Source organism: Orycteropus afer, unplaced genomic scaffold (assembly GCF_000298275.1).
Source record: "Orycteropus afer afer isolate SDZICR_OR568_19922 unplaced genomic scaffold, OryAfe1.0 scaffold00065, whole genome shotgun sequence".
Lineage (NCBI taxonomy): Eukaryota > Metazoa > Chordata > Mammalia > Tubulidentata > Orycteropodidae > Orycteropus > Orycteropus afer.
In genome coordinates, this window is record NW_006921652.1 from 6,601,870 (window position 1) to 6,613,748 (window position 11,879).

General features: G+C 37.3%; 1 protein-coding gene across 1 annotated transcript in view; it reads left to right on the forward strand.

The window, feature by feature from the left end:
- Nucleotides 1–11,666, forward strand: part of APLF (aprataxin and PNKP like factor) — a 233,533-nt gene extending 221,867 nt beyond the window's left edge. The window contains exons 9-10 of the mRNA XM_007940138.1: nucleotides 2,067–2,113; nucleotides 11,461–11,666. Coding sequence (XP_007938329.1) covers nucleotides 2,067–2,113; nucleotides 11,461–11,666 — 253 coding nt within the window. The remainder of the gene's footprint in view (nucleotides 1–2,066; nucleotides 2,114–11,460) is intronic.
- Nucleotides 11,667–11,879: the final 213 nt, after the last annotated feature.

Consider the following 11,879-nt stretch of genomic DNA (forward strand, 5'->3'; position numbering starts at 1 on the left):
CTAAAGCAGTTACTCAGCTGCTTGTGGTAGATCCATGGAGTTGATTGCCAGTCTCATCATGGGGAATAACTATCACCAGCTGCCCAGCCACTCAGCCAGGCCTGACCAAGTTGACATACAACTTTAACTACCACATAGGCATATGGATATTATCCTATCACTGACAGCATTGTACTTCAGGACACATCTTGAAATAGTCTTTGACACGATGAACACCACACCATTCCTCTTTAATTTGTCATTTCCGGCATAGTAGATATGGTTGTCTGATTCAAAATGGCCAAAATCAGTCCATTTCAGCTCACTAATGCCTAGGATATCGATCTTTATGCATTCCATTTCACTTTTGACAACTTCCAATTTTTCTAGATTCATACTTTGTACATTCTACTTTCCAATTATTAATGGATGATTGCAGCTGTTTCTTCCCATTTTGAGTTGTGCCACATCAGTATATGGAGATCCTGAAAGCTTTACTCCATCCACATCATTAAGGTCGACTCTACTCTAAAGAGGTAGCCTTTCCCCAGTTGTATTTTGAGTGCCTTCCAACCTCAGGGGCTCATCTTCCAGCACTATATCAGTGTTTCAGGGCTATTCATAAAGTTTTCCAGTAATACATCTGTGTTTCACTGCTACTCATAAGGTTTTCACTGGCCAATTCTTTGAGAAGTGGATGGCCCCTTCTTTCTTCTGAGCCTGTCCTAGTCTGGAAGCTCTGCTGAAACCTGTCCACCATGTGTGACCTTGCTGGTATTTGAAATACTGGTGGCATAGCCTGTACTGTCATAGCAACACACAAGCCACCACAGTATGACAAACTGACAAACAAGTATAGAATGAAATAATAGAAGGTACAGTAATACATGTAATTAAAACTAAGTCTTCAGGCAGTAGTTTCTGTTCGACTTTTGAATACTTTTTATGAAATTCTCGATGTAAATTGACTTTCCTGGTAGTATTTTTCTCATAACAAATGATTGGTGTTCTTTGGAGTGACATAATTTACTTTTTTTCCTTTGGTTGCAAGAAGAGCCATAAGCAGTATCCTTCCATACAATCCATATAAATCCTATATTTTGTGTCACATATTTTCTATATTGTGTGTTATGCTTTTATGTGTGTGATGTATTGCTATTTTAGAAATAGAACATACTGTATTTATGATGTCCTATGTTTTTCCAGAGTATAAGTTCATGAGGGAAGAACTTTGTCTTATTCACAACTCTTGTCTTTGCATCTGGAAATATTCTGGCGTGGAGTAGGACATTCAGTAAATACTGTATTTAGAAAGCAAATGTTACCACAGTGAGTCACTGTGAAACTGTAGAGAACAAGATCCCTGGAGCCGAGCATTAGCTGAATCAACTGTGCAGACCTTGAAACTGCTAAAAGTGTTACACACTAAGTATTGGTTGGAGAGTGTAATAATAAATTGTAATAGCCATATCAAGAAGGGATCATGGTCAAAAGTTGGTAAAATTGGAACAGAAGGTCAAATTCTGAATGGAATCCAGACTTTCTAGAGATACTGAAGCTGGGTGAACACCCAAAACTGTAGCCCTGAGTTAATCTTCTAACGTTAAACCTCAAAATAAAACTTTTCATGGAAGTCTGCTTGGAACCAAACAAGAGTTTAGCCTAAATAGTAAAATATATTCTCTCAAAGATTTACCTATGTGACATCAAACTGACAACAGCAATTTGAAAGGTTAGATAAAAAGCTTAGGGGACAGTGGCTTCATGCTAATGATGGTGGAATAATTTGAAAAAAGATAGCAGGAATAGTTACACAACTTTAAAAGTGTAAACAGTGTCACTGGATTGTACACATAGAATTTACTTAAATGGTGTATCCTTTCCTTTGTATAGCTTCACAAAAAATAAAATTTACTTTAAAAAAACTTTTCAGTAAGAGGCCTTTTGGGACCTGATTTTATTTTGTATGCTAGTTAGTCTTATTGATTTTTAATTTTATTAATTCCTAGTGCTTGGAAAACACTAACTGAGGGTAAACTTTATATGGAAAATGAGATCTAATTTTTGCTTAATTTTCCTTTTTTTAGGAAGAATCCTCAGCACAAGATAGAATATAAACATAGTGTAACTCCAGGTAAGAAATTTTACTTCAAGAAACTCAAAATGAAGCTTATGTAGTTTCTAGCTATTGTAATTTAAGAAATAAAAAAAATAATCTTTGTTTCTGTGCATTTTTGGATTGTTTGTTTTAGTGATTTTTTTCCTAGATTAACAAAATAAAACTGTGAACATTTTATATAGCAATTGTTTTTCCACAGTCATCATCCAACAGTACATATTTGTTCCATATCTTTTAAGATTCTTTTTTTTGCAAGTATCTGAAAACAAAATTTCAGACTGGCTTTAGTGACGAGAATTTATTGACTCGTACAACTTAAAAGTCCAGAGGTAGGACTGGATTAAACAAGATTCATTGTTTTGGCTTAGTAGGGTCATCAGGAACCCGGTCTCTTCCTATCATTCTGTCTTTAGAGGGGTTATTCTGATCCTCAGGCTGACTCCCCTCCCAACTGAGGGACTGTGTGCAGCCTTGTTCAGTAGGAGCTATAAGCATTTGTGTTTACATCTAAGGAGGCAAGTCATGAAAATTCACTCTTTTTTACTCCTAAAAGTCACATTCTTTTTTTAGGTCACATTCTTACCTTTGACTGATCACTATGACTACTGATTAGTTTGTACCCCTCCTAGGACCAGAGTTAGAGTCACTTTCTTCAATGTCACAGGGATCCCCAGTAAAAAATAAGCTTTAGGAAAAGGAGAGAAGGAAAGAGAGACCAGAGAAGCAACTATCAAGTGTCCTTCAGTCCTGTTTACATCAATCTGTTTTACCTTGTCTGTCTTCTGCTTTTTAATGCTATTATTTTTTTCCTTTAACAGATGCTGACTTCTTTGTATCATTTACATAATGTAGAGTCCAATTCAGCACACAGTATTGCTGCTAATGGAGTAAACTACGTGCAATCAAAGCTACACTCATATACATTTGTATGTGCATACATACAACCAATTCTAGTGATGAAAATGATTAATTTTACCATAAGGGAATTCCATTTGACATTTCTTCCTGAGACACACTTTAGCACGTTAGTACTCCAGACATAAGTATATTTCCTTTTTTCCTTTAGTGATCTGAGCATGGAGAATGTATGTAATATATATGCTTTCTGTACTGGAACTGTGTCTAATGATGTAGCATTTATGGTGGTGAAAGTAGTTTTCTTTCTAGAGATAATTAATGATATTTGATTAGAGCTATATTTTATTGACATACTTTAACATTATCCTTTGAAAAAGGGTATTTGATATATTTGTGTATCTTTGCAGAAATAGGAACCATTTCTAAATATTATCAATATGTATCTTATGGCATAGTTTAAGGGAGCTCTGGTGGCGTAATGCCTAAGGCACTTGACTGCTAACCAGAAGGCTGGTGGTTTAAATCCACCAGCCACTCCTCAGAAGGAAGGTTGGGCAGTCTACTTCTGTAGTGATACTGCCTTGGAAACCCAAGGAGGGGCTGCTATGAGTCGGATCCAACTCGACAGCAGTGAGTGAGTGAATAGCATAGTTTAAAATATCTGAGTTTTCTTTGACAAGTTTCTTTGAATTTTCATTGAAGTATTTGCTGAGCAGTCAGCAACTTTTAAAAGAAAACCTTTTCATTTTATTGGAAAGAACAAGTATAGCCATAGATATTTTTAAGCAACTACTTATCCTTATATTTTTAATATACTTTCTGATTCATGGCCTCACACATTCATTTATTTCTATGCCTTCCATATGAGTGAAGTTATAGAGATGAGGACCAGCTCTGGCTCTAGAAGTTTGTGGTGAGATAGATGTGTAAAACCTCAGAAGAAAAGGAAGAAGCAGTTTTCTGCTGGAGATTCTGAGCATAGACTTGATATGGGAATTTAAGATGGCCTCTAAGGTAGAAGGATTTCCATTATCTTTGTTTATTTCTTTGCTTTGTGCTAGATAGGCATAGGATATCCCAGACAAAATGAATAACAGATCAATCAGAGGGTTGACAGTAGAAATTTGTGCTTGCAGTTAGCAAGTAGATCAGTTTAACTGATGGGGAGAGTCTCTGTAGTTGCTGTAGATAATACTAAGAGGGTGTGTTGAGACAGATTATGGAAACTCTTGAAAGCAGACTAAAGCTAAGAGCACTTCAACAAATAATGATGAACCAGTGTTTTACCAGAATCACGGGGGGTGATGATGAGCCGTCTGAATCAGAGTAGGGGAAGCCAGGTAGAGGAGGTTAGTTAGGTAGTTGAATAAAGGCCCAAAACTAATATGACCACCAAGAGAGTGGAAAGGTAGGATTCAATACAAGAGATTGTGAAGGAAGTATCACTAAGATTTGTTAATTGGTTGGCTGTGGTGTAGGGGCTAGAATGAGGTAAAGGGAACTGGGATGTCTCAGGATTTTAGCGTGAATTATCAAGAGACTGGGGTGACGTTTTCATGTAATGGAGATTAGGAACAAGAACTAGGTAGGTTTTTGTTTTTTAAAGAACATTGAATTTGAGCTGGGGTGTCATAACTACATGATGTGTCAATAAAATCTAATATAGTACTAAACATTAAAATAACTTGACATTAAAATTTAACTATTTAATTTCTTATTTGTAACACTCCCCAAACACTTCAATCTATAAAGTTTTCCCACCATGCTAACAATTGATGTGCATCCCCTTTTTTTTTTCCAGGCTTCACTGCTATCATCTTTTGAGCTTCTTATATGTCTAACTTGTTTAAAATTTCAATAGCTTTCCACACTTTTTCACAGCACTGTGATTTTGGCACAAGATATTAAATGCAAGAATAATCAGTGCCAGGAAAATTCTGTTTTATTCTTTTTTAGATACCTTACCTGTTGACAGCAACATAAGACTTAAATTATATTCTAAAAGCTGCTACTCAGAGTGGGGAAAGCTGAGTGAATACGGAGTAAGAGAAAGGCTGGCTCAATAGTACTTATAAAAGAAATAAAATTCACATATAATAAAGTAGAGCAGAAGTACACACACTTCTTTTCTAATGCTAAAATATGAATACCCAACTAAGAGCTTAGTGCATAAAAGAAAACGAGTCTTTAGTAATAAAAGTTAGCGTTATTAAAAGTGATCATGCTTGTAGTTTGTAGTAAATTTTTGTCATTAAAGATATTGGGCCAAAATATTTCTTTAATTAAAATTAACATCCTAATTAGTACTGAGATTTACTGAAAAAGAAAGAAAAGAAACCTGAAAATTTATCCTTGTTACACTATTAATGAACAATGAGGCAGATAATCATTGTTCTGGTTACCTAGTGCCACTCGGACAAGAAAATACCACAAATGGGATGGCCTTAACAAACAGGAGCTTATTCTTACAATTTGGAGGCTTTAAGTCTTAAGTTCAAAGTGCCAGGCTCTAGGGGCTGGGTGAAAGCCCCTCAGCCTTGGGCTTCAGCTCTGCCTCCAGCTCCCAGCCCACTGGAGCTAGAGGCGTTTCTTCACTCAGACAGCTGCTGGCTGCTGAGGCTGAGAAGCCCCAAGATTGACAAGTAAAACAGGCACAGTCCCAATGTTACCAATCCACACAGCAGGCCATTAACTTAAGTCCACTGTAGGTCCCAAGGTCGGCAGAGCATAGCAGGCTGCTGAGCAGTGACACGGCTACAAGCAGGGTTCAAGCATGCCAAAGGCTAGAGACCATTCTCAAAGCTTCTCCTTATATACAAGAAGCAGTCTATATACCCATGGGCAGCTACTCAGCTGCTCACAGTAGATTCCACCATGGAGTTGATTACCAGTCTCATCATGGGGAATACTACATCCAGCTGCCCAGCCACTCAACCAGGCCTAGCCAAGTTGACATACAAACATAACCATCGCAATCATCTTAGATCCTAGTACCAGAGAACTGTTGGGGAGGGCAGAGCAGAATAGCACTGTTTGAAAAGATCTTTTCTCCATGCAATATCAGCAACTTCTTTTAACATGCATCTGAGCCAGAGGACTCTTCAGCAGCTCTACAAACTTAGTTCTTAGAGTAAAATTTAATAGAATTACTTAGTTCTCTAATCAAGAAATTTCCTGGTATGAGAAGCTGTCTTTGAAATTTTCATATAGCAGACAGTGCTATAAGCAGGGTTTGTGTGAACTTTACTAGTTTCATCACTTTAAATTCAGATATCCAGATATTTGGCATATGCTTCAACTTGCTAGAGACCACATGTATTGTCTTGTTTTCTGCTGTGTTCTCCATATCTGTTTTGCATAAAAACATTACTTTTATGGAAAGACAGACATTTTATTCCTAGGTTAAGTGGTAACATGCTTACTTCAAGGGTAAAGAGCCCTGCTTCCTGAGATTGGTGCCATGATTCAGGAAATCATTAATAAACAACAAGTTCACTGATCAGAGCATATTCCCAGTAAGCAAAGTGTCATTATCGCCAAGACCCTGTTACACAGAAAGGCAGACACTAACATTTCTCCAAAAATCCTTCACACTCTACTAGCAATAATAATAATAATAATAAGCTCCCCTCTAGATGGCTTTTAGTGTAGTGCCTAAAAGCACTTGACTGCTAACCAGAAGGCTGGTGGTTCAAACCCACCAGCCACTCCTCGGAAAGAAGGTTGAGCAATCTACTTCTGTAGTGATACCACCTTGGAAACCCAAGGAGGGGTCACTATGAGCCGGATCTGACTCCACGGCAGTGAGGTTTTTTTGTTTTTTGTTTTTTGTTTTGGTTTAGATGGCATTTGCCTTATGTAATTTTAAAGTCATTAAATAAATTTGCTGTAATACAGTTCATTAACTCATTGGTTCTACAGAGATAATCACGTATCAGCATTTAAAGTCCTGTTAAGAAGCATCTCTGTGGTACCACTAACCAGGACATAGAGCTGGATTCTAGAGCTGACTTGGCCCTTATCTTAAGCCATGACTTTGGCCCTTCAGATGCTCTCACTTAACCCTTTCATGACCAAATTATTCTGTCTTTTAGATTTGGTTGTTAAAAGATTTTTCAGTAACAGAATGCATGCTGAATAATTTAGTCATGTTAAAGTTTTATTAGGTAAGATGGATTTTGATAAATAATATGTGAGAGACATATGTGTCCCTGGACTCTGGAGGTAGGATAGGTGGGATGAGACATGGTAAAAATCACTTGTTATTAACAAACTTATTTTATTTGTGAAACGTTTGGAAACAAGGAGTGACACATAAAGGCACCCTGTACTGGCTGCACATAATTAGTGTTCCTGTCTTCTTATTGCTGCATTCTCTGCATCACCTTCTAGACCCTTCCCAAGTTAATGCTTCCCAAGCTGTCAGAGCTGTAGTCATTTGGCAGGCACCCTCCTTACTCTTGGCTTGTTCTTCACAAGAAAGGAAGAGCTTCCTATTCTTTTGAATTTCAGGCCCACAGTAGGCTAACAGTAATGAGAAGCTGCCTAATGGTCACATCTGCCCCCATTGTTACATGGTGGTGTAAACAAAAATTAGCATAGCGCTCTTATGAAAACACCTGGGGGCTGCGTCACAGCTGGCAAATGAATGCGGAAAGCACACAGTGATTTGCATATAGATAAGATATTGCCTGAAAATAAGTTACTCACTTAAAAATTATATCACCAAAACCACAACCTCAAATGCTACACAGGAAACACTATACATTCTTACAAGGCTCACCTAGCTGTACACAAGTCAAGAAAGACAAAAAGTTCTATACATTCACACCTCCGGGATGCACACCCCACCCTCTTTCAGTACGCACTGTGATCTGGTGCCACTGAACCTTTCAGTTTTAAACAGTTAGTTACATACTAGGCCCTACCACATACCTAAGTAAAACACTAGCATCCCAAGACACAAGAGAGGCAAACAGTGTAAGTGTACCATGCACGTCCCATGGGTCATGAAAGAGTCTTAAAGCACAAAGTTCATATGAAATAAAGTGAATGAAATTTGACCACCAGCTCCACTGAGTTCTATGATAGATGGTTTTGTAGATTACAGACTTCGTATTAAAAGACATATACTCAAATGTGAGTGGTAATTTGGTAGATATAAATAACTTTGTGAGGAAACAGATGGGACTCTTTTGATAAATATGGCCTCACTGCCTCAACAAATGATTCTGCTCTGTAAGTTGCTAAATATATCCAGTGTTCAATGAGGCTTAAAGCCCTTTCAATTGGCAGGATTTAAAAAAAAATTCTTTTATGAAATTTATCATACTGACAGACAGCTAGTGATATAAAGCATAGGCTTTTGTGAAAGGGTTTCTATAAAATTAAAGCCGTTCAACAACGGCAGATGGGTCATTTGTTCATCCATTCATATATTCAGCAAGTATCTATCAAGTGCCTTCCACATGTTAGGTGCTTTTGTAGGAGCTTGGGATACGGTAGAGACAAAGCCCTGATCTTGTAGAATTTTACCAGAGTGGATAATTCACATGTGAACAATTTTATGTGTAAGGTGATGATAACGTCTGAGAAGAAAAATAAAGTGGTGTGAGAGGACAGAATGGCAGGGGTGAATGTGGAGGGGGAGTGTCATGTCAGGATGCTAAAAGAAGGACTCTGATAATTTGACATTAGAGCAGAGGTCTAAAGGAAAGAGCAAGCCAAGTGATTGTCAGGGGGGAAAATATACTGGGCAATGGAAACAGTGAGTTCAGAGGCCCTGGAGATCATGTTTAGACTGTTCAAGGAGCAGCAAAGAGAGCGTAGAATTGAAGATAAGAGAGTAAGTAGAGTGTGGCAGGATATAAGATCAGAAAGCTAGCAGTGACTCAGTTGTACATAGTCTTATAAGCCAAGACCTACAAGTAAGGACTATAGATTGTATTCAAAGTGAAACAGAAAGCTATTTGGAAGGCTTTGGACAAAGAATTCACATCTAACTAATGTTGTAAAATAAGTCCAATTTCTCTCTGGAGAACAGCAAGGAAACCAGTTAGGAGAATATTGTAATAGTCCAGGCAGATGGTGATGGTATGGTGAGCAGAGTGTTGGAACAGATGTGGTGAGAAGTGGTGGATGTATTTTAAATGTAGAGCCAATAGAATTGGTTGACATATTGGATATTGGATTTTCTTTGATAGGATAGCGGTGACTGGGATTTAAGGATGACTCCATGTTTTCTTGCCAGAACAGTAAGAAGATTGGAAGGCAGGAGAAGTCATATATGAAAGACTGATAAGGAGATGGCCAGATTTAGGTGAGGTCAATCAAGAGTTTAGTTCTAGAAATGTCAATTTTCAAATGCCTGTTCATTGTCCAAGTGCAGATAGTACATAAGGGGTCAGATAAATGAGTCTGGAATGCAAAGTAAGGGATCGGGGCTGAAGATGTAAATTTGAAAATCTAGGATATGAGATTGGATGGAATAAGGAAGCGCGCCCATCTTGAAACTTGGGGCATTCCAAAAGTTCAAGGTCAGGAAGGTGAGAAGGATCCAGCAAAGGCGATGAGAAGGAGCGGCCAGTAAGGTAGGAGGAGAACTGGAAGCTGTTTCAGCTATGTATTGATTTTACTTGTAAATCTTCTAAGATAATATTTTAATCTGAAAAGAAATTGTTTACTGAGGTATTATTAGTTATATAAATGAAGTACTTCCAAGAGAAAAAATGGGTCAGAATAGAGATATTGATGTTCTTTCTGCCTCATCCCTTTCCCCAACTGCAAACTACCCTCCAAATATTTTTTTAAAGTAAACTATATCATAAAAGCAATATGGAGGGTTGAGATTGATTAGATATAAAATGTTAAGTAAATAAGATATGTATACAAGTAAATATAATGCAAGACTTCCCTGGAGTGTTTCCAACTTTATGCTAATGAGAATTGTGCAAGTTGTGTCTCTAATTTTAACCAAGAAACAGAGTGATAAAATTTCATTTGTAGTAATTATGTTAAAAATTGAGGTTGATGTATTTATATAGTGCTTTTTCTTGTTCTTAGGTTCTACTTTTATTTGTATTTTATTATTTCCTCATTATTATTATTCTAAGCTGTCTGAAATTCTCTGTAAAATGAATAATGATGTAGAAAAATATGTATTGGGCTATCAGGCTTCAGAGGACAGATGAATTATTTCCTTTCTCATCATTCTAATTTTTCCCCATCAAAGTCCTTGTGTTTCATTTAATTTATATCTGTCTATTGCATGTGAACATTTAGGAAGCAGTTAACCTAAGCATATACAAAAGCATCATAGGGATTGTTCTCTGCCATTCAGAATACTTTCAGATAGAATCTTCCTAGTTGTCTCTTAGATGTTCCACATTTCCTAGAGTCTCTTACTGCCTTATTTTAAACTAATTCTTTTGCTCATTGTGGAAAGAAAATAAAACACAGTGGGATGAGGGAAAAAAATTAATTTGGAGATAGGAAATGCTACTGTTATAATGTGATTTAGAAATCTGTAAATTCTAGCAGCTGTTGCCATAGGAATCCTACTTTTATTGAAACATGAATGATAAGAATGGATTAGATCAGTGAAACTAAACTTTTCAAAGTACTTAAACTAGTAACTTTTCATTTGATCTGTGGACACCCTTGCGTGCCAATCAGATTTTGCTAGGTTTGCTGTGATAACAAACAGTTCCAAAGTTTCAGTGCCTTTACAACAACAAAGGTTTATTTCTCCTTCAAGTTACAGCTGTGGTTAGCTGTGGTTTTGCCCCATGTATGTTCCTCTAGAATCCAGGCTGAAGGATCGGACTCTATCTGAGACATTCTCTTCTCATGGCAGAGGGAAAATGGCAATAGTAGAAGTACAGACAGGCTCTTAATGCTCCTGCCTAGGAGTGGCACACACTACTTCCACTCACATTTCTTTTGCCAAGTCTGATATTGGTGGGGGTGGGGAAATATAATCACATCATAGGAAGGGGCAGAAAATAAGTGGGACAAAAATACAGCCTACCACACTGGAGGTTGTTGTTGTTGTTATTGTTATGTGCCATCAAGTCGGACCCGACTCATAGTGACCCCTCCTTGGGTTTCCAAGGCAGTATCACTATGGAAGTGGATTGCCTAACCTTCCTTCCAAAGCATGGCTGGAGTGTTTGAACCAGCAGCCTTCTGGTTAGCAGTCAAGTGCTTTAGGCACTATGCCAACTGACACTGGAGGTAAGATAGCCTGAATGTGGATTATCACATTAGCACAGAACCATTATTATGAATCTCATGGGCCATTTTATTCTCAGGAGATCATAATAAAAAAGGTTAGAAGAAAATAGTAACACATTGTTATTTTAGTGCCCCTTCTAGAAATTTGCAATGGTTAGCTATATATTAAGTCAAATTGAGTCCTCTTGATGCAGAAAGACATTGTACGGTTAGAAGTTACTCATCCCAGGCTGAATGACAATTGATGTGTATCAATCTCTTGTTTTCAGTGAAAAGCAATTTAGATGAAGATGATGATAATGTTGAGCAGCTCAATGAGTACGACCTGAATGACAGTTTTATAGATGACGAGGAAGAAGAATATGAGTCCCCAGATGGAGATCCTGACTGGGAGCCAGGAAAGGAAGACCTAGAGAAGGAAGATGTTGAGGAGCTTTTGAAAGAAGCAAAAAACTTTATGAAAAGAAAAAAGTAACTCTTCTGGAATAATGTATGGCATCACATTTACTTTGTCTTTATGGAAAAAAAAAAATCTATGAACTAAGAAGGTACTTAAGATGTAATTGTTTTTCTTCTTTTAATAGTTATGACTTTTTACTACTGACTCTTTGTAGATGAAACATTGAAATATCAGCCTTTAGTGTAGTGGATGGAATTTATTTTGTTGCCTTGCTTTTTCTATCCTATT